Source organism: Schistocerca nitens, chromosome 12 (genome assembly GCF_023898315.1).
Source record: "Schistocerca nitens isolate TAMUIC-IGC-003100 chromosome 12, iqSchNite1.1, whole genome shotgun sequence".
In the NCBI taxonomy this organism is placed as follows: domain Eukaryota; kingdom Metazoa; phylum Arthropoda; class Insecta; order Orthoptera; family Acrididae; genus Schistocerca; species Schistocerca nitens.
The window spans coordinates 120,970,466-120,992,287 of NC_064625.1; the positions used below are offsets into that span (position 1 = coordinate 120,970,466).

Below are 21,822 nucleotides of genomic sequence, written 5' to 3' on the forward strand. Positions count from 1 at the left end.
AAAGAAATTATTTTCATTCTTTTTCCGTACGCATTGTATTTGGAAACTTAAAAAATTTACAGGGCTCAAGGCCACCCCAAGCAGCTGAACAGTTGCTGTGTGAAATTTTATACATACTACAACTATCTGAAGCCTGATAAATTGTGCACATAACATTCACTGTTTAGCACTGAATGGTTTTATGAAGGGGTTTGAAGAAGAATGAGGGAGTATACCCTAAAATACACAAGAAGGAAATATTGAGTGTTCTGTTTCAAAAAGCAAGGGGGGAAAAAAGAAACAAATAGCTCAACATATCTGTAATTCGTTGACAGGACATTTACAAACTTGGTGCTCCTCTGCACTTTTCACTTTTTCCCTCCCATTTCCAGCTACAAAACTTTCACAGATGGCGAGTAGAGGACAAAAACAGAGCACAGTTTCTATCGTCCACAACAACACCTATGGAGCAGCATACAGTGACACACTACACACAGAACTTCTGTTGGAGGTAGCCAACTCACTCGTGGATGGACTTCTTGTGGTGTGTGACGAATCCAATGGTGTAGTTGCGCGAAGCTCTGCCTATCCGACGGAGGCGACCTGTTATTTGCGGCCATTAGGTAACCGCGAATGGAGAAAAGAGAAGAACAGAAAGAAAGCAACTATTAAAATGTGTTTTAACAACAACAAACAGAATCTCTACAAAAAGTACTATCTTTTCCCTGTTAACAAAATCCACATACAGTAAATTCAGAAATTCTATCAACTTTTTAATTCCCACAGACTCATCACTCTGTAGCACATCAAAACAAATATGACACATGATCATTTTTTCTTATTTAATAACAACAATTTAATACTTTTCAAAAGTTTCAGATCTGGAATGGGGTATTTCACTAAAAGATATACAGCTTCCATCCAAGTGATTGTTGCTCTATTTGACACCACTTTCATGACTTGTGTATCGAAACTGTTGGACATTCATTCAAGCAGCTTCTTCTCTGAAGTCCCAAGCCTTCACTATAAATAGCCGACACAATGCTGTTCATTTAATTCAGAACCTTCACATGAGCAGCCGGCACAGACAGCCACTAGCCTTTGGAACTGATCAATTTACTTTATTTTTTGGACTGTGACTAGTTTGACACAATTCTCTATCTTTTTTATCCTGGTGATATTTGCCATAGTGTCATGGAGAAACAGAGTGGTCAGATTGTAAGCTTAACAGAGCAAACTGGTTGCTTTTGAGTGCTATGGAACTGTAACTACTTGGTGTGTATGTGCCAGCCATTTGTATGAAATTAACACAGTAAGATGGGTTGAATGCATGGCAGAAAGGAACTTTCATGTTTGGACTAATCTATGAATGATGTTGCTCGATTTGTGGATGCCCGACATGGCCTTTTGCAACAAGGAATGGTGTACCACGTAAAAAGACACTAGGTGACAGGGAACAGCGACAAGTGCCAAACTTCTCAATGACAATCACTCTTAAACCTGACAGCAAGCAGTTTTTGCTGTCAGTGAATGCAAGTCCATTGCACCTAGGTTTCCTTTTTTTTTTTTTTTTTTTTTTCCCCTCCCCCCCCCCCCCCCCCCAAGCACTTGGGGCCCTCCCATTCAAGTTACCGTGAACATTAAACAAGATGTTTTTTTCAACATTCTCAGTGTGCTCTTTCTTCTACACCCTTATGATGAGTATGCTGTGGACACTCAAATCAATCAAGACAGCAGCCCTTTTCATAAAGCTGCACACATACATTCCAGGTTTGATGAACACTCAGTCAGGGACTATCACTGTTGCATCTCGACTGCCAAGCTAAATCACCCGATTTCATTCAAGTAGAAAATGTGTGGGACTATTTGGAACAAAGGGTGAAATGTAGCAACCATAATCCCAGCTACTGGGTAACTCTACAGGATATACTCATCAACAAGTTGCTTCAGCTGGGTCAGGATACCACAGTAATTTTGTGGATGAATGTCCTCACATAACAGAGGGCATTTTAAAGACTAGAGGTGGTTTTATAAGGCATTAGTGTAATGTCTCCTGGGAGTGTACTTTTCCCCTGTGCACTTAATATGTAATGCAATCTCACTTGTACAATAAAATTAACTGTCTAAGTGAGATTTTTCTATCTTGTGCTAATCTTTTCATCTCTACGTAATTAATACACCCAGCATCGTCTATCCTGTTTTGTATATGCTAGTCTGTGTACTCCTACCATTTTCTCACCCTCTATGGCTCTTTCCAGTGCCAAGTCAACTACTTCTGGAAGCTGCTGCAAATGTCTGTCTAACATGTCCCTTCATCTGGTAAAGATCCTATGTGAACTTTTTCCCTCAGCTGTTCTTTTAAGCACTTTATTTTGTAACTTCTCCACCCATTGGCCCACCACAACATTTCAGATCCTTCTAATTACTTCTTTCTCAGATTACTTTATTAGGTATACTCTTCATATTCAGTCTTTCTGTGTGAATTTGTGTGCAGGGAGATATTGTAGGGTGAAAGGGCACGGGGAAAGTGGGATGGGCCCAAGTGAACAGGGCCACACAATCTTAACCACTATGCCCAATTCAGTGATTCAGAATTTCACTGTTTAGGTAGGGACAAACACAGATGCTCCAATGAGGGGGTGCCCCTTATTGTTGTTGCAAAATGAATTCTGAAAATCAGCAGTCTGTTGTGAAAACAACCACAACAGCAACATGTCAAGGTAAGAGGTACCCGTCACAGTTCTCCCATAAAATAAAAATAGCCCAAACAGCCTTGTTTGTGGAACTGCACAGAAAACATTAACCATGAGCACATCTTTTTCATATGTCACAATTTTGTGGGGATTTTCAGTGCCCCATGCTCTAACATTGTGGTGATTAACCTTTCCAGATAAATAGAAGGTGTTACATATTCCAGTATACAAAAACACTTTTTTTTTTTTACAAGACACTGCACTAGCAACATCAACTGGTGGACACAATGAGAACTTTGTGAGTTTACAGCTTTGTTCATGCATCAATCATATTTGTACAGGCAATACTTTGGAAAATATAGAACTTTGAAAATGAATGAATGGTTTATAATAACCATGTATTTCACACTGTCTAATCCCTACATTCCATTTTTTCCAACACCACAAATATTACTAATATTGAAACCTTCATCTGAACACATGGCAAATTGATAAATTATCTGCTAAAAATAGTAATTACAATAATAATAATAATAATAATAAAGAAGCAAGGCTATAGAATGTGTCCTGCCCCCTTACACACAAAAATTTCAAAATCAGTTAAACTGACTCAGTACAGGATCAGATCACTAAACAGTTTGCACATTCCAATTGTCACATGTGATTTACCTCAGTCAGGGAAAGAAACAGTACTTTGTGCAAGATCCTGATTCCTTATATTAAATGATCTAGAAGTATTTTACAGTTACTCACATAAACCATCAGCTCCTGAATAGATGAATACTTCATTTCGTAAAAATTTTGACTTTTACATGGTGTCCATTCACTGATGTGAAATGAAATGAAAACCAAACAATGGTAATAAATAGACGCTGAACTGAACACAGCACACTCACAACAGTATTGATACTACTGAGTAATGGAATAGCGACTGTGTAATCCTTAAAAATCTCTAATCATCAAGTGATCCATGTGTGTGTGTAACATGTCTTAAAACCATCCTTTTTCTAGTTTGAAAAAACTAACAGCTTCACATATCCTTGTTACCCAGCCAGTGGCAATAAGGAATAATGACAAATTTCAGTCCTGAAACCTTCTGTGGCATAGAATTATAAGCACAGAAACAAAGGAACATTTAGAGAAATGAATGTAAATGTGTACATAAAACAAATTATGAAATGGAATATACCTTTTAATGGGCCAGTATGAAATGATCGTATGGCATTTATTGGCCAGGATATCTCCTTCGAGGTTCGGCCGCCGTATTGCAAGTCTCTTTTCAGTTGACGCCACTTCAGCAACTTGTGAGTCAATGATGATGAAGGACACACAACACCCAGTCCCCTGCCGGGAATTGAACCTGGGCCCCCTTGTGTGGCAGGAGATAACAGTACCGTTGCACTATGGAGGCGGACATGGGCCAGTATTACATTATGACATTGTCAAGTTTCTGCAAATCTACTGCAGTACCGTGTACAGTAGACCCGGTGACAAAGAGCAACTCAATCTTCGTGGTGTTTCATCTTTCAACTGTGGATACTTTCCTGACCTGTACTAACATTTTAAAATGCTAAGTGCATTGCTTTGCTTAAGAGGCTTCCTTTTTGTGGTTGTGTTGACTAATTAATGCTGTGGTGTCAGTAAATGTTCATTCAACAAATTTGCAAATGGACAACAGTGCCCTAATGAAGAAAAAAGGGGAACAGAAGCACAATGGGTATGAGGAAAATAAAGGAAAGATTATGTGTGTGACTGTACAATGTAAAATCACATTAGGAGATACAAGTTTTTCTTGTTACATGAGATTAGATCATGCACACACAGTATGAGAAACTTAAACCATGTAAGACACAAGGTGTCATATTTAAATTTAATATCCCACAATAGCAAATTACATCAATCACAGTGGAATCAAATAAAAAAAGAAAAAATAGGGGTAAACTCAGTAGAGAGAGGAGGTGCAGTCACGAAAAAAAAGTGTGCAGATACTGACTGATGAATGTCCAAAATGAAAAATTTAGAATTTTCACAATGAAAGATTTAAGTAAACTGAATATTTTATGTGCTCTTCTTCTCGTGTGCTTTGGTGTCTTGTCACTAGATTGTTTGTAATTTGGCCATCTATTCCATAGTTTCTTGGAAACCAGTATGAACCATTCATTTTCAGCCCTCATGGTCTGCTCTCTACCCTTTCATACGAGTTCTGACCTCAATTACTTTTTATTGTAGCCTTTCTGTGCTGTGTTACAGAAAATATGTAGTCTTTTGTTAAAGACAAAATACTGAGAGCAGTTAGAGTATAATTATTTTCCCTGTAGGCCGGGCACAAGGAAGTGACTGACTAAATGATGCACATCAAATTATCAAAAACTACCCAATTTTCTTTTCAGAACTGTTTTACTGTTAGCTCTACACGAAAAACTGAACACTACTTTGTTAAATGAACATTTTATTTACAGCTTAAAGCATATGGTAGAGAGAAAATCACACTGCACCCCTCCCCTTCCTTTTTTTGAACAGCATCGGTGATTAAATGACATTTACCTATTAATATACCCAAGGAAGTGATTTTTTCTAATTTTTTCTTTCTTTTTACTTTGTTTCCCAAATATCCAGATCTTCTGCTCAAAATTTGTGCATTTTAGTGACTAAGAGCTGTGTAATAGAACACACATTACTATATTATCTGAGTGAAATTGCCACCTACAACAAAGAGGACATAACTTCTCGCTGAATCATTCTAGTCCTAGATTTAAACTACAGACTGATAACAAGCAGTTTCAAAAGAATATGTTGCGATCAATTTAAATTTTTCCAGTAATATTACAACCATCACAAAACAATCAATTCCAGGGTGAAAACCTTCAGCAACAATATCAGATCATACCCATATTTTCTTGCTATCTTGCTTTTATGCCCAAGTTGGTCTACATGATATATACTGGAGAGAGAGAGAGAGAGAGAGAGAGAGAGAGAGAGGGGGGGGGGGGTTAGCACACATCTTTTTTGGTGTAGAATATGCAGTACTCTGCTCTCAGTGACAAGATAAGACAACATAAAAATTGTTATCACAGGAGACACTTTTGCACAGTATATACCTGTATTTTGAAAACACACACTTGTTCATACACTGCGTATCCTCTGTGAAATCCTTGTACCACTAAGATCTTATGCTGCAACAAGTCTCATGGGTTCAGAACTACACAAAACACATGAAAGAATTCTCTCTCTCTCTCTCTCTCTCTCTCTCTCTCTCTCTCACTCGCCCCCCCCCCCCCCCTCGTATACACACACACACACACACACACACACACACACACACACACACACAAAATATAAAGTACAGGAACTGAAATTCTTAATGCCTAAACATGCCACATTTGAAATTCAGTTGAACGCAATGTTCCATTTGTTAAATACGAATGATATCATTATAGTTTTAAATATTTTTATCACTAACACTTAAGGAATAATAGTCATTAAACACACAGTTACGAATTTTTAAAAATGTTGCAATGTAAATGTCAGAGTATATTTCAGATACAATAATAAATATCAGTGATAATTAATTAATTATAAATGAAATATTTTTCTTTACAGGAATTAACAACAAAATAGTTTTCTTTTCTTTTTAAGTCAAAAAGATTTACTTTTAATGTTCTGCAAGTGCATCAGCCTCATCGCTCAAACTGATGATGATTGATAGGTATTATTATGGCCAGAGCTGTGTGAAGTATTTAAATCAGTTTACAAGCAATACTTATAACAATACCAAATGTTTAATCATGTTGTTACTGTTTGAGGCTAGAATGTTACAGTTCTATTAGCATTTAAGAAGGAAGTTTCGAAAGATCACTGGTAGTCTTAATTACATTTGTTTAAAAGACAGAAAAGCTGAGATTTCTGTGCACACTGGCCCCTAGAATAAACAACAAAATTAAATCGCATATAAATATATATATAATTTAAAAATACAAGTTTTCTGCACATTATTGCTAAAAGAAAAACCACCTATAATTTGGAATATGGTGTTTAAAGTAATTAACAAAACATGTATATGTTTAATTATTTACAAAAGGTTTTTATGCTTTTTGTTTAGTAATGCAAACAAATCTGAGATTTTCGTTCTTAAATATATAAAAAGTTAATGGAATTTAGCAACATACTGCAGACTGTTTCACAAAATCATTAGGAAACACAAATGACAATCACCACACAAAAAAGCGAAACTCAAAATGGGGGAATGCAGTGGTGATGTGCAGACACATACAACACTGGACAGTACAATGCACGTGCACACACACACACACACACACACACACACACACACACACACACACACACACACACACACACACACACACACACACACGACATGAAGATTTTGACAGCCTTGGGATTTTTTTTTTTTTTTTTTTTTTTTTTTTTTTTTTTTTTTGCGCGGGGTCGGGGGCACACGCTTACAGATTTTTTGTGATTAAACAGTTTTGTTAAAATCATTTTAACATATACAAGAGAGACAGAAGGACAAGTGTACTTGTGCTCAACAAACTGGCTTCGAATTCATTTATTTCTCAGATTGACTGTGTTGGGAAGTTTCCTGACAATTTATGACAATTTTAAGGATGCAAATAAGGTGATCCCTGACCCTAGTGCACACAGCTGAACTCTCAAATTTGTCAACGTTTTTCACTACGTCCAGCTCCGTGATTCTTCACAGCAGTCCAACTCTAGTAAACACACTTAAATTTCAATGATTTTACATCCATTTTATACAGTACAGCTTCTCATTTTATTTGTATTACTTACTTCCATGTTTACTACCACTGCGTATGGCACGTATAAATTATGTGCAACATATCATTTCTTGCAAGCCATGTACTGTCATTTACTCAACCAAAAATGGAAGATATGCCCTGTTTATTCGTATTTTACGAAGATACTGACGTAATTATTATAGTGCTCCTTGGAACAGTATCAAAAGTTGTGTACTCTGTGCACACGAAATATAAGTTAAATATGATTCCGTGCCAAGAGGTAATAAATCTCTGCTCTTATAAAGAATATTATATGGTGGTGATTCCTACGTACAGCATTTCTACGTGAAGTGATGAGGCTGACTTTGTTTACAACTTTCTTATGTCAAGAAAATTAAGTCACTGAATCTGTCACCTTGAGAATTGCTCCCTTTGAAAGCTACAGTGCCGTACCACTCAATTTCTATCAACCAGCACATGATTTTACGAACTGGAGTAGTCCTCAACTGGCCAGTCCCAAAATAGTGTCCTGTCAAGTGAACTGGAGTTTTAGCAGTAGAAGTTTCAGGAGGCAAGGTTTGGAAGACAAGGAAGCTGAAATATGGAAACAAAAAAGTAGTATTATTACTCCCAAAAAATTCATTAGCCATCCCTTTCCAAGGCTTGTCAGACACATGCTGGTACAAATGCTGTTTCACCTTGCCACTTTTTCAATAGATATATGTCCACAATCCTTGTAAGTCTGCTGAGGAAACAGCCACATTAGTGTGTCAGCTGCACCAAAGGATCTGTCTGTAGGTACGTGGAAGTGTGCACCAGTAATTGCACATTGTGTGAAGTATTATATAACTGTAGTTCTGGAGAATTATGTGATTCCAAAAATATTCTTTTTCTTTTATACCAGCAGATGACAATTGTTAGTTTTACTTTTGAAATTACTGGTTTTAGCTGTGATCTGCAGCCATCTTCAGATCAGTATTCCAACACAAGACCCATCATTACACAGAGCAGCACAGATTGTCATATGAGGCTTCTTACACTGCAATAGTGACCTGTTTATATCTGTAAGCCCTATCTGAAACCAGTAATTGTAAAAGTAGAAACCAGTTATTTTTTGTTATCCAATTCAATGAAGAAAGAAAAAGTTGCAGATTGGTTCTTGCACTGCTTGAAAATTCCAGATCTGCCCATCATAAACGCACATATCAGTTTCATGCAGTTTCGTCTACTAAAAATAAAAACTCTCTCTATGCAGTCCTTTTTAATCGAGATTGTATAGACATCAGCTCAAATATTAACTGTCCTTCCTGAAGCGCTGTGTATTACCTTATTCTTCATACATTTTATGAACAACTTTTACGCTTCCCTACAAACATGGATGTCACTTTTAGTTCATACACACAAATGTACGATGTCCTCCATTTCATAATTTTGGGATTGGAGATTAGTGTTCTACGTTTTATGGCCATTGTCCTATTTTTGATGATTGTCAATGGAAGATTATTCTGTCCTGTTGTTTTTGACCTACTTTTACAACCTTAAATGTAGTATTTACATCAAAAATGGTTCTATAATGTAACAAAATCAGTCTGTCAAGTACCATGTTTACCCGATCATAAGAAGTTTTTTCCCCAAATTCATTGTACGAAAAATACAGGGTCATCTCATATGCACAAATTAAACTACTGTTGCCAAGGTTAAAATGTTTACATTGTTTACAATGATAGTCTTACATTTATAAGGGTCGTCTCACAGTTAGAGATTGAGCTTTTGCTGTTGAGGTCAGATGTAAATTTATTTTGAAGAATTTGGAAAGGCAGGTCTCAGGAAACGACACTTGCGTTCCAACAGGCTCAAGATTTCCCGATACACTGAACTGTTTGATGCAGTGTCATCATTGTTTGAACAATCACGTGACATTGACTCGTGCGGTGCTAGTGCAAGAGAGTGGTAAGAAACTGTGAACTAGCCACAACAACAGTCTATTGCTCTGATTAAAATTTGACAGTTGTGTACTTGAACAGGTTTAAAATAAATGTTTTCATACTTGTATGGATACTACAAACAAACATTATTTTTAAATAAAGGTAACATTCAAAAACAGAAATGACTTATTTCAAGAAACATTAGCTGATTCATAACTAAGACCCATATTTTCTTTGGTTACGAGAGGTTGTAATGATTCACTGAGCGGGTTGCAAATGAGAAATTCATTACGATTACTGGGTAAAAATGTTACCTTAATCACTTTTAGAACACAATGGTGACATGCAGTTGAAACAAGACTGAAAATTAACCCAGAATGAAATGTCTAACAAATGAAATAAATCATATTAAACTGATGGTGATTGCTATCATGAGAATAAATTACAGCAGTAACACCCATTGTGGAGATAGTACCAACAGATGTCACCAGATCGTGGGACGAGTGGGAGTTTGAGAATGGGACTGAATCGTAATTATGATCTTTTATTTATGTATTAGTTGATGTTGTTACATGTGACCTGCACACTATAAGATATTGCAGTGAGTTTTTCACAGTTGCTCAAGTTCAGCACTACAGAAGAGTTGGAAGGGGGATAGTGAGAGCTGATTGTAGAGAGGGAAGCGGTAAGTGAGAAGTTACCAACCGCAGGAACCTTTTGGCTTTTTATGGATATCTACTGTGTTTAAGTTGCAGTTTGTTTGAATCCATTTGTGTTCAGAATAGAAATGACTTTAAAATTGGATGATACACACTCAATAATAGTACTGATTTATGCAGGAGATGGTAAAAGTCTGGAGAGGGGCCAGTGGTGTACTTATTTGTTTCTTGCTGCAATGTTGTCGTGCTTGTTGCGATGTATGATGGGAATGAAAGGAGTGTGTGTCAACTGGTTCAATATGGCCAATGACGGAGCAGCAGTCAGGTAATGCGTTTGAAAGCAAGAGACAGCGTATTCAGGGAGGAGGAAAGGGTGGGGGGAGAAGAGAGAGAGAAATAAATAGTGATCCCATGGACTACAATGTTAGTAAGCTGAAAAAGTAGAAAAGAAAATGGTTCGAAAATTAATGTAAACCATTTCTTTCTGTTTATTTTCTTCCTCTCTTTTATCAAAGAGCCTCAAAAAAAAAAAAAAAAAAAAAAAAAAAAAAAAAAAAAAAAAAAAAAAAAAAAAAAAAGGTGGGGGGTGGGTGGGGAGGGTCATCTTTTACTCAGGTAAATATGGTACATGTTTAGTAGGTGTAAGCTGAAACTGTTTCTCTTTTTACTCTATGAAGATTTCAGTTACAAGATCAGTACTGTTCACTGTAATGTGGAAAAGCTTTAACATTTTGAGCCCCAGTGGTTTATGCGGCAATCAACCATTTTATTAGCATCTTTCTTTAAAGTACCTCATGGCTTTTGTAGTGTTGATGGTTTCATGCTACAACCAATGCATCTTCAAAACAAAATTAATGATTACCGTATTTACTCGAATCTAAGCCGCACTTTTTTTCCGGTTTTTGTAATCCAAAATACCGTCTGCGGCTTAGAATCGAGTGCAAAGCAAGCGGGAGTTCTGAAAAATGTTGGTGGGTGCCGCCACAACTAACTTCTGCCGTCGAATATATGTAGCGCTACACAGGCATGCTGAGTTTCGACCACTGCATTTTGGTACATTATCCAACGAAGTAAATACAAATTCTGTATTGTTGATCTTCGAATCAGACTGGCAAGACTGTTTGGGATGTTTGTCAATATGGCCAACTCTACGTTCTGAATTTTTTCCTACCTGTGAGAAGAGATGGTTGCTAATAGGAACTTTTATGAATTGTGAATCACATGCAGTATTCTCTTCGCCATAAGATTAATACGAATATAAACATTTTGCCATGTATTGTTTCGTTTTTGCTACTATCTCATTTAAATCCTGTCTGCCTAATAGACTCCGAAACTAGAGTGAGACAACAGCAAACGCAGAAGAATATACATATCATGTCATGTTTATATTCGTATTATTCTTATGCCTGATAGTGATACAGTCAGAAATGAAGCATGGCAACTGACTAGATTTTTAAATCTAAGATGACTCTAATTTCTGTGCAGAATGTAATGAACTAAAGAGGCGCCTGCAAAGATTTTCAAACGGAGAAAAATTTTCGCTAAAATTTCGTTCAGAACATCATCTATCATACGCAGTCTATTATTTGGTTCTTGTTGATTATTATCAAAGAAAGCAGTAGTGTAAGTAACAACAAATGTTTCGCTAATGAGACGATTCCTCTCTATTTTTTATTTGTAAGCGGCGGTAGCGCGCACAAAAGCAAGCCACGCCGCGAGCGGCGACAGGCCGTAAACACGCACTATCAGAATGCGACAAACAATGCATGACACAGTACAGTAATGCATTTTCAGCTTAGAGTGACGTAAACACCTATAACAAAGAGAACGGCACTTATCAGATCAAAGAAAAATAAGCAATCAATTCAAACCAGACGAAGCACGTGAAAAAGGAAGGATATCCGTATAGATACGGACGGAGCGCGTGACGCATAGCAATGGCTACTTGGTAAACCGTAACTGCTAAGCTTATGACTCGAACCAAACTACTGCAGCTGTATCGTCATTCATTCGACCTAAATTGTGTCTCATATTACAATTAGATGAACTTCGTTTCGATTTGGAGGTGCGACCTAAAACTTTTCTCCCCCCTTGAATTTCGAGTCTCAAATTTCAGGTGCGGCTTAGATTCGGGAAAATTTTTTTTCCTTGATTTTGAGTCTCATTTTTCAGGTGCGGCTTAGATTCGAGTGCGGCTTAGATTCGAGTAAATACGGTAAGACATAACTTTGCCAGTCTATTTGTAGAAGCCACTTCATGATTTGTAAGAAGTGGAAAATAGATAAACAATAATATCCCCTTTCACAGTAATAATTTTTAACTGATTGCTTAAAGTTACACACAAAAACCACAACATTCTGTGTTAATAATTTCACATCTTGCTACTCTGGTTTTGAAATCAGTAATACAAGTGAGAAACCTACCTTTCCCCAGTGCAGCGGGGTCAGGCTGGGGCGTTCATGTGATACGTGTAATGCATGGAAATTCTGAGAATAGTGAAAATTCTGTTACAGGATAATTAACTCGGGATGATAAAGCAGAAACCACTTTGATATCTCACCTGTGTTTTTGTCCTGCTACTGAATCTACACTTCAACCATTTAACTATTATTTCTATCCTCAATTTATGATGATTTCAGAAATACTGTAAGAAATATCACTCAGTGTGTCAATCATTGTATATCTGTGTTCCAATCAGGTTGATGACGTAAGGAATATTGAAATTATTGCTCTAGTTATACAAGATTAGCACAGTGCTGACAGCTTGTATCAATGTAACGTCACACTTTTTTTTCCTAATTAAATAGCTAATTTTTTAGATAGTATATGTAACAGAAGTTTCAGTATTATGGGCTAATAATCTCTCTAAAAAATTAGTTGTTTATGGATGTCTTTCCCAAAAAAAAATTTCTGGAAGTCTCACAGAAGTAATGTTAGTTGTACATAATAATCTTACTTTTTTTGCTTCTGATCTTTGGAATTCACACAAAAGCTTGACCTCTATCAGTTCGTAAAGAGTGCACAGAATTGAAGACAAGTGAGTCATCTGAACAGATTAAAACATGTGCAACAGTCAAACAACTCTCTAATGTACGCACACTGTAAACTTGTGCCCATATATTAAATCTTATGTGGACACCAGTGTTTTGGGAAAGATCATCCAGCTTCTATTAGAGTAAGGTATAGTATTACTACCTATTAGAGACATCATCGCACACTACGAGTTTGTCGCTCCCACACGAGACAGGCGTACTGTAAAACAGAGGAACACACCTTCAGAATTAAACTCCAAAAACAAAAACAAGGAACAACAAAATCTGAGTTTAAAATATGCTACTCAAAATGGTGCTACCAACAACCACTATTCAAATCGGGGATGGGAGTGTGTCTGAACAAGAAGCAATAAATATCTTCTTCACAGCCTTCCCAGAGGATAACATACAGATAGCATAATCAAACTGAGAGACAAAAATTTTCAATATTCAGGCTAAAAGGGTCTTTAAGATTTAATGTTAATGAAAATTGTAATTTTTAAAAATTTTAAAATAAAAATAACTAGTTATCAATCCATTATTAGAGAAAAATGCTCCAGATGATTGACCCCTGACAACAGTTTTTGGTAACACCTATGGCAAAAAAAGATTAGTACAGGCATGCAAAATGGTCTCACTACTAGCAGTTGTGTTTCATTATGAAACATTCAACACACAGAGCAGGCAAACAGGTTGGTGGGAAATGGCTTCTTGGATGCTAGTTACAGGGGAAAGCGTGTGGTATGTAACTCCAACCAAACTGCTTTGGGATACAGTAGCAGGGACAAGGATGGAGACAGGCTTTGTGTCAATCCATTGGGAACTTCATGAAAAAATCTTTCCATACTGAAAATTAAAAATGGTAAAAAGTCAGAAACTCAAGAAAAGCTGTTTGGATTCCTTCAGATAACTATTATATCCAGAAGGCGAAGAAAAAAAAAAATTCAGATGAGACTGTGAGAATAAATGAAGTTTTTCATAATTTGATGGATGGCCAGGAAACAAAACATGGAGGTCCAAAAAATATACTGGAAAATTTTTCATCATCATCATTTCAAGGACAAATAAGTGTAGTACTTTAAAAAACTGCTTACAATGATGTCATCACACGCCTCCAAGAGATTGGAATTATGTTAAAGTTTTTATATGTCTATTAAAAGTATCACAGATATAAATATGGCAAAATATCTATCTATCAACACCAGTTTCAGCTTTATTTTAACTTCTCTCCTGCAATTTCCTCAACCTGTTCATAACTTTCCTGCTCTCTTTACTTCCAATTCCATTTACTTCTCTCCATATAATTTTAAGTCAATTCTTTTGGCCTACGCGATAAATTATTACTGTCATTCAGTGAAACGAATAATGTACCTAAGTTTCAGGAAGAAAAAGAAAGAGAGAGAGAGAACACGCACGTTCTTTACGCCCAGCCATTTTTTTCTCTTTATGTGTATGTTCGTCATAATTGATGGGTAAAAGCCATTTCCCCACCTGTTTGGCCTGCTTCATGCTCCATGCCTTCAACAGATTTAAAGTTAGTAGACACACCACACAAAAATTATACAACCGAACACACAAAATTACTTGCAAAATACAAATTTAATAGCATTAGCAGAGGCAATTCCCCTACATTTATGCTGTAATATACTTCACATCAAGTGAAGAGATATAAATTGGAACCCTTATCCTCTTTTACTGTGACTTGATGTTTGCTTTTTTTGTTTGAGTGGTAATACTTCCCACGAGAAACCAAGAGGTGGGACTGTAACTATAAAAAAAGTACTACCAATTATCTCATTAAAAAAATAGCAAAACCAAAATAAAAATACCAAACAAATGATCACCATGACAAAACAAAACAGACACTATCATCGGGAATATTGGGACAATATGTACCCAAGCTGGTCCATAGGAACTGGAATAAGAGTACTGGGACATTGTAATGAGTGAGTCAGTTGTTCAGAGGAATGCAAACAGTAATATGATAAATTCCATGTTACAGCTCCATCACGAGATATTCTGTAACGTTCTGCGAGCAGCTTTCATGTTTTTTGATTGAAAACATTATTTTACGAAAATCTTTCTAAAAGATGCACTCATTGCCAAAAGGATAGGAAACTGAGGAAAACTGATAAAAAGAAATAAAAACTTTAAAAATGTGTATATCTGTTTCAAAAATTACATGACCTAGTCATCAATTACTGATATAAATGACAAAACTCAAAATTCACATTGGTCGATTCTGTAAAAACCTTAAAACAATGTTGTCACCTTACAAGCAAATGTTAAAAATAGTGGGAAAAAAAAATTGATGAACAAAGTCAGTAAGTTACAAATTGTTTGAGTAAAGCCATTTGCAGCAATATCATACACAGCTTTTGTGAAATAGTCTCTAGGTAGTAAACAATCAGTGGCCACTTTTTATGGTGAAACATTCCTCATTTCGTTGGTTCGTTGGTTTTGGGGAAGGAGACCAGACAGCGTGGTCATCGGTCTCATCGGATTAGGGAAGGATGGGGAAGGAAGTTGGCCGTGCCCTTTCAGAGGAACCATCCCGGCATTTGCCTGGAGTGATTTAGGGAAATCACGGAAAACCTAAATCAGGATGGCCGGACGCGGGATTGAACCGTCGTCCTCCCGAATGTGAGTCCAGTGTCTAACCACTGCGCCACCTCGCTCGGTCATTCCTCATTTGCTTGAAGATATTTGTGCTGCTAATAGAAACTTAGAAGTGCCATGAATAAAGTTACTATGAACCACCACCATTCAAAGCACTAAAAATAGTGGAAATATTGTCAGGTGTACCACTCCTTAAATATTTGCCACCAGGGCAAAGTAATAGCTAAAAATGTGATACACTAATTACTCTCACAGTTGTATATGACAACTAAGTGAGGCAGATATGATCATTGGTCAAGAACACAATATGGTAATTTATTGTTTTATAATTAATTTCAACAACTTGAAGGTAATCACTGTCTTGTGTAGTATAGTGTTTTATTTTGAAAGAAACATTTCACTTCATTATTTAGCAATTATTTAATTTCACCCCCCCTCAGATATTACTGAGCTACACACAATAAAAACTGTTATGTTTATAGTGTGATATATTCCATACATCAGTGAGGAAGCAACGTGTGATGGCATCCCTAATAACAGTTTAGCACAACCATAGTAGTTACATGCACACCTGTCCGTACATAAAATGGGAAAAGCGTAACCCTTATAAAAGCTTGTCACTGTACTGCCATACGTAATATATTAAAATATGTTGGCGTAATTATTAAAGCGAAAACGTACATGCTGTGGTAAGCACCTTAAAATTTCTATCATGTTAGCTAATTGCCAAATAACGATTTTTTTTTTCAATATGAAACGGCAGCCTACGCAATAAAATGACTTCCTTTGAGAAATTTACAGCAGCTGCGGTACAGATTACTATTAATTACAAGACTATTCCCCTTTACTGGTGGTGGCAGTATCCTTTTCTTTCTTTATTCTTTTTTTAAACCACTGACAATAATACCCTGGAAGATTGCTACAGACCACAAAGATTCAGACTAGATTTCCTGAGATCTAGTAGCTATGTTATTTGAACTGAAACTTGGTAGCTGTTTCATTTGCACTACTCATATTTTAATTGGTTTGAATCTAAGTTAAATCTTTGCCTCTTTTTCCTTGTAACAGAGAAGGGTGGCAGAAATTATGTGAAACTAGTAAAAACGCATATTTTGCGGAACAGGTGAGGAAAGGAAAAAATACTGTGAATGATCTTTCAAATACTGAAATTGAAATAATGAAATGATAAAAAATTCAAGGAAAAGGATTTTCGTGACCACTGAATGTTTGCACATGTCATATAACGTAACTGCTCATATCTTCATGTTCTCTCTTCAACAAAAAACAAAGAATTCTAGGGAATATGAAGGTATAAGCACCAAAAGGGAGAGTATTTATTTTGTATTCTATTACTGATGAAAGAACTCAAATCCCAGCAGCCTGAAATACATTGCTTGCAAATTGTATTGCTTTGGCAGTATTTTTGTCATAATAGGTGAGCACCATTCTCCCCTTGCAGTGGTTTGTTTGGAGTGTTGTGTCACATAATTTTCACTTTTATTAACTGTGTCATAACACAATCTACTGATGGTTAATGTAAGCATAAATTTAATGAAACCACCTTTACTCAGAGAAGTGTTATTTCATAACAAGCCAGCTCAGTTAAACAGTGTTAATAATCTGGCTTTGTGATTAATGGTGTGTCACAAATAAAGCCTACAGTAAGAGTAATCAACATGAATGTTGTATTCGTCCAGGTATTATCACTGGCAGAGATAAGGAAGACTGCTGATTTCTTAAGTCAGTTTTATGTGTATATTTGGAGTCCTAGTTCTGTGAAGTATAAATGTCTACCTAACCTGCATAATGGTACATTGATATACGCAGAAGCTGATCAGTCACTATTACTCAGAACCTGGCTGATTTTCCATTGGCTGAAAACAGGAAGGAATTGACAGAAACTGGTCTTTTGAAATTTCCTGGCGGATTAAAACTGTGTGCCGGACCGAGACTCGAGCTCGGGACCTTTGCCTTTCGCGGGCAAGTGCTCTACCAACTGATCGACCCAAGCACGACTCGCGCCCCGTCCTCACAGCTGTAAAGTTTGGAAGGTAGGAGATGAGGTACTGGCAGAAGTAAAGCTGTGAGGACGGGGCACAAGTCGTGCTCGGGTAGCTCAATTGGTATAGCACTTGCCCGCGATAGGCAAAGGTCCCGAGTTCGAGTCTCGGTCCGGCACACAGTTTTAATCTGCCAGGAAGTTTCGTATCAGCGCACACACCGCTGTAGAGTGAAAATTTCATTCTATAAACTGGTCTTTTGAAGGACTGGGCAGAAAAGTCACTCAGATTGAGACAGGCGTGATAGGCCATTATTGTGAGACGTAAAAATCACAATTAAATGACAGCAACAAAACAAACAACGAATTTAGACAACTTGAGCTACGTAAATATGAATGTTTGTATGGTCCCTCACACCTTTAAATGCCTTTACTCATGCTCAGATGTACATCTTAGCTACTGAGCAAATAATTTTACCAAATTGGATGGTCTTGAAAAAATTGCAGTTATATGCACAGGGAGTCATAGAATAATGATTATATAGAAACTCTGCAGGCATCTACAGATATATAAGCATTACTGTAGTTACATGTCATCTTAAATGGGAACTTCAGTGAACACATGAAACATTCACTGAAAATTACTGATATCAGTTCACATAGTTAGTTCTTAATCCATGTAGAAGTATATTACATGAGTAACAATGACCATAAATAAGAGAATACTGTTCACTAGCATAATGAATATTTAATGGCAGTAATGGAGTGACAAGACAGAGTAATACTGCTTGTTCAAGAATGTTGAAAGATGGTAAACTATTTTCCTGCTAAAAGATATTTCTTGGCTGATTCAGAGCAGTTATTTGCTATTGTGAGCACTACATAGTAACACAGAATTTCATTACTTTAAAAATCTATACAGATGTTTTGTTATGCCTAAGAGCCCGCAGTTGTATATTTCATTCTTACATACAGTGACAGATTTCATTTGAGGACTTACTGTCTTGGTAGTACTGTCCCGACTTTATATTAGTCCACGGCTATAACCAGGACCCTTATATGACAAAACTTAGGTAAATTTCTTCCTAAATCCCAGACCGAGAACACTCTATGCATATCTGTAGCAAAACAATTTGCTGTTACAGTAGTTACCATCGACAAGTCTCACCGATATTGCCTATATGATTTGTAATTAAAATAATATAAGAAATATTTCTCCCAGCTCAGTTTTGCTGTGTCGTGGCTCTTACATTTGATAAGACATATTTTATTATTGGCCCAGTTTTCATTCCACCTTATTGCGCATCTGCTGCCCCGAGACCAGAGAAACACACTTGTGGACTCCTCCAAAAGCCAAGTTTCTTCCATACCTTTGTTTTCTGTCCCTCTTACCTGGGAGGAAGACCAAGTTCCAAACCTTAGTGAATTTGTCAGCTTTTGTGTATATATGTATCAGTCAGCTGCTTTGTTGCAAGCAGACTTTTCCCTTTTATTTCGGTGTTCTTTTATTATTGAATATTATTTTCTTTTTAATTGTTGTCTTTCTATAACACACCTCAAATGATAAAATTGATTATCTGAACCACTTAAAATTACTCTGACTGGAGAAATAACCAGTTTGCAGACAATTCACTGTTACCAGTGGATGTGAAATATTTTTGCTTACTGAAGGCTGTGACCTGCAGAAACATTATTTTGTATTTCAAATATATGTGTTACATTGGTTATTGGGCAATTGGCATTACATTCCTGTTAATAAGCTTGACTGTACAGTGTCAAATCTTACTGATCGATTCACTCATGCTCACCTGACCATTACCCACGCAATTTATAAAGCACCCCATTTTACGGGCACACAAGCATACAGCTAGTCGTGTTAAAACAGAAGCCATACTCAGTAGATTGCAAAGTTGCAGCCAAAGAAAATAATATTCCAGGGAGTGAACTGGCATTGCTAAAATGCCTCACCTCCCTTGTGTAGTACCTTTTGAAACCTTTACTTGATCAGACTTTTCCTGCGGATGTTGTTAAAGAACCTGAATTGCAGGCGCAGTGTTAGGTCTTTCCGTACTGTAGGTACAAACAATACACAATGTTGGTAACTTGCTTTCTGTGTTTATAAAAACAATATACTAACACGAACTGCTTCCCTTACACTACATATCCGTAGGTTTCAATTCTTTCTCCCCACAGTTTTCATTACATCTGCACCTACATCAGCTTCTACAGGATAACAGCAGAAGGGGGTGGTGTAGGAGATTTGCTTTTGAAAGTGGTTCTTATTGTAAACACTGTACATGCTCTTAATACAGAGAAGGGAAAATGTTCTTGGATCCCTCCTCATTGACAAGCAATCTTTCCATATATAAAGCCACTCAGAAACCACGAAATCATAAAAAACTATGGTGATTTTTCATGCAGTCCACATGACTAGTCTTTACAGTAGCGACCGACATATGCACAAAACCTTATCGGCTCGCATTTTTTCCGAACCACTTTGCAAAAGTGATAGGAAAGAGAGAGAAAAGGACACAAACAAAGACTAAACAAACACATTCCTGTTCCCCGAGTTGCTTGGGTCCAACTCGTCACGATGCTGGGAACAAAAAGTACAAACAGACAGGGACAAAAACAAATAAAAACACTAAATGCTTAACATTAATGAACCACCACTTATCAATGTAAGTGATGCTGTTACTCACTGTTGCTGAAAAGGGAAGGGACTTTGGCATTGCATTGTCACTTTCTCGAGACGATCTGAAAAGGGGCCTTGCCCGGACCCAGGGATATCTTGAACTGAGCTTTAGCACCCAGCCGACAGACTTCAGTGCCAGAAGAAGTGGGAAGAGGGCCCAGATGGATCAATTGGTGGTGGGAGGGGGCAGAGAGGGACAGATCCCAGAGCGAGCCACGTCACCGGCAAGTTGGCGAAACAGGGTGGATGTCGGGAGAGGGAGAGAAAACAGAGAACATTTGAGTACATTAATTATGCTGAACGGCACGTGAGACAATACAATAAGCTTGAACAAAAGCATAAGCCAGTAACACATGACTAGTCATTGCGGGCACAATCTGTCTTACAATATGTGCAGAAGATTTCTATTAAACCAAGACTTAAGGTCACAGACCCTTTACAGTATACTCACATGAAGGGAGGAGGAATTGCACAGACACAGTGATGCTAGTCGTTATCATTAATATTAAGTGCTATACAATTATTCACTATAGAGAAGAATAACTAATAATGAGACCAATAAGAACCGGCCTTCTTCCATTTCCTTCATTCTTACAGTAATACAGATGCTTAGTGCCTGGACACAAATTTGCTATAGCAGTGTGAATCCATTGCTCAAAACAGATGAAAAAATTGACTCTGAAGTTTCCTGAACACCTAAGTATGAAAACTGTTGATTTGTAACAGAGCTGCCCTTTAGTTCAGTGCACAGTGTTGTAGTTTTGTTGTCACAAGGTCACTGGTTTGATTCTTGCTGGATGCAACTTGGTTTTAGCATTTCATACCTTAATCAATAAAAATGGAACCCTTATAAATTCACTTTGGCATCTGTCTGGTTGTCTATTATTGGCCCTTTTTCTCAGAAATGGCTAGAGGCATCAAACTGAAATTTATGTCATATACTAAGATCTACAATCCCTTGTCTAAGTCAATGCAATCAAAAAATATGGCAAGTTATCACTAATCGCACTTCCCGTTAATGTAGAGTCATGAAATTTGGCAAGAGACCAGATTTCACAGTACAAGTACCTGAAAAACCCAGAAAATTGTTAATTTCTAATTATATAATATAAAAACTATTTCTTGCCATTACAAACAAATTGCATTCATCATCCATCAAGTATCTCAGGAACTACTGCAAGGACTTTGATCCAATTTTCTGTAATAGTTGGAATAATTCCCAGGGAGAGATTTGTGTACATAATTTACAACTGTTTTGTGGTAGCTGACTGAGCTACAATGAAGTTAATGCCCTTCCCGCTGTGAAAACGGATGTCTTTACCATCTAGCAGTGACATGAGTAAAGGCCACCCAACTATTTTGCCACGCTGGCACTTGCATTGCAGGTCCTTTAAGAACTGCTCATTCCACTGACAGTCTATGCCTATGACACATGTGGGTGCACAGGACCGAAGAAGAGGAAAC

General features: G+C 37.0%; 1 protein-coding gene across 8 annotated transcripts in view; it reads right to left on the minus strand.

The window, feature by feature from the left end:
• Positions 1 to 284: 284 nt before the first annotated feature.
• Positions 285 to 21,822, minus strand: part of LOC126215213 (tropomodulin) — a 430,703-nt gene continuing 409,165 nt past the window's right edge. For 2 of the 8 annotated variants that reach the window (XM_049941877.1, XM_049941880.1), the window contains exon 9: positions 285 to 582. In XM_049941877.1, coding sequence (XP_049797834.1) covers positions 500 to 582 — 83 coding nt within the window. In that variant the 3' untranslated portion in view covers positions 285 to 499. Of the gene's footprint in view, positions 583 to 6,182; positions 6,592 to 13,208; positions 13,266 to 19,647; positions 19,734 to 20,365; positions 20,486 to 21,822 lie in introns of those variants that run through there. The other 6 variants (XR_007542104.1, XR_007542102.1, XR_007542103.1 and 3 more) reach the window with 6 other exon arrangements.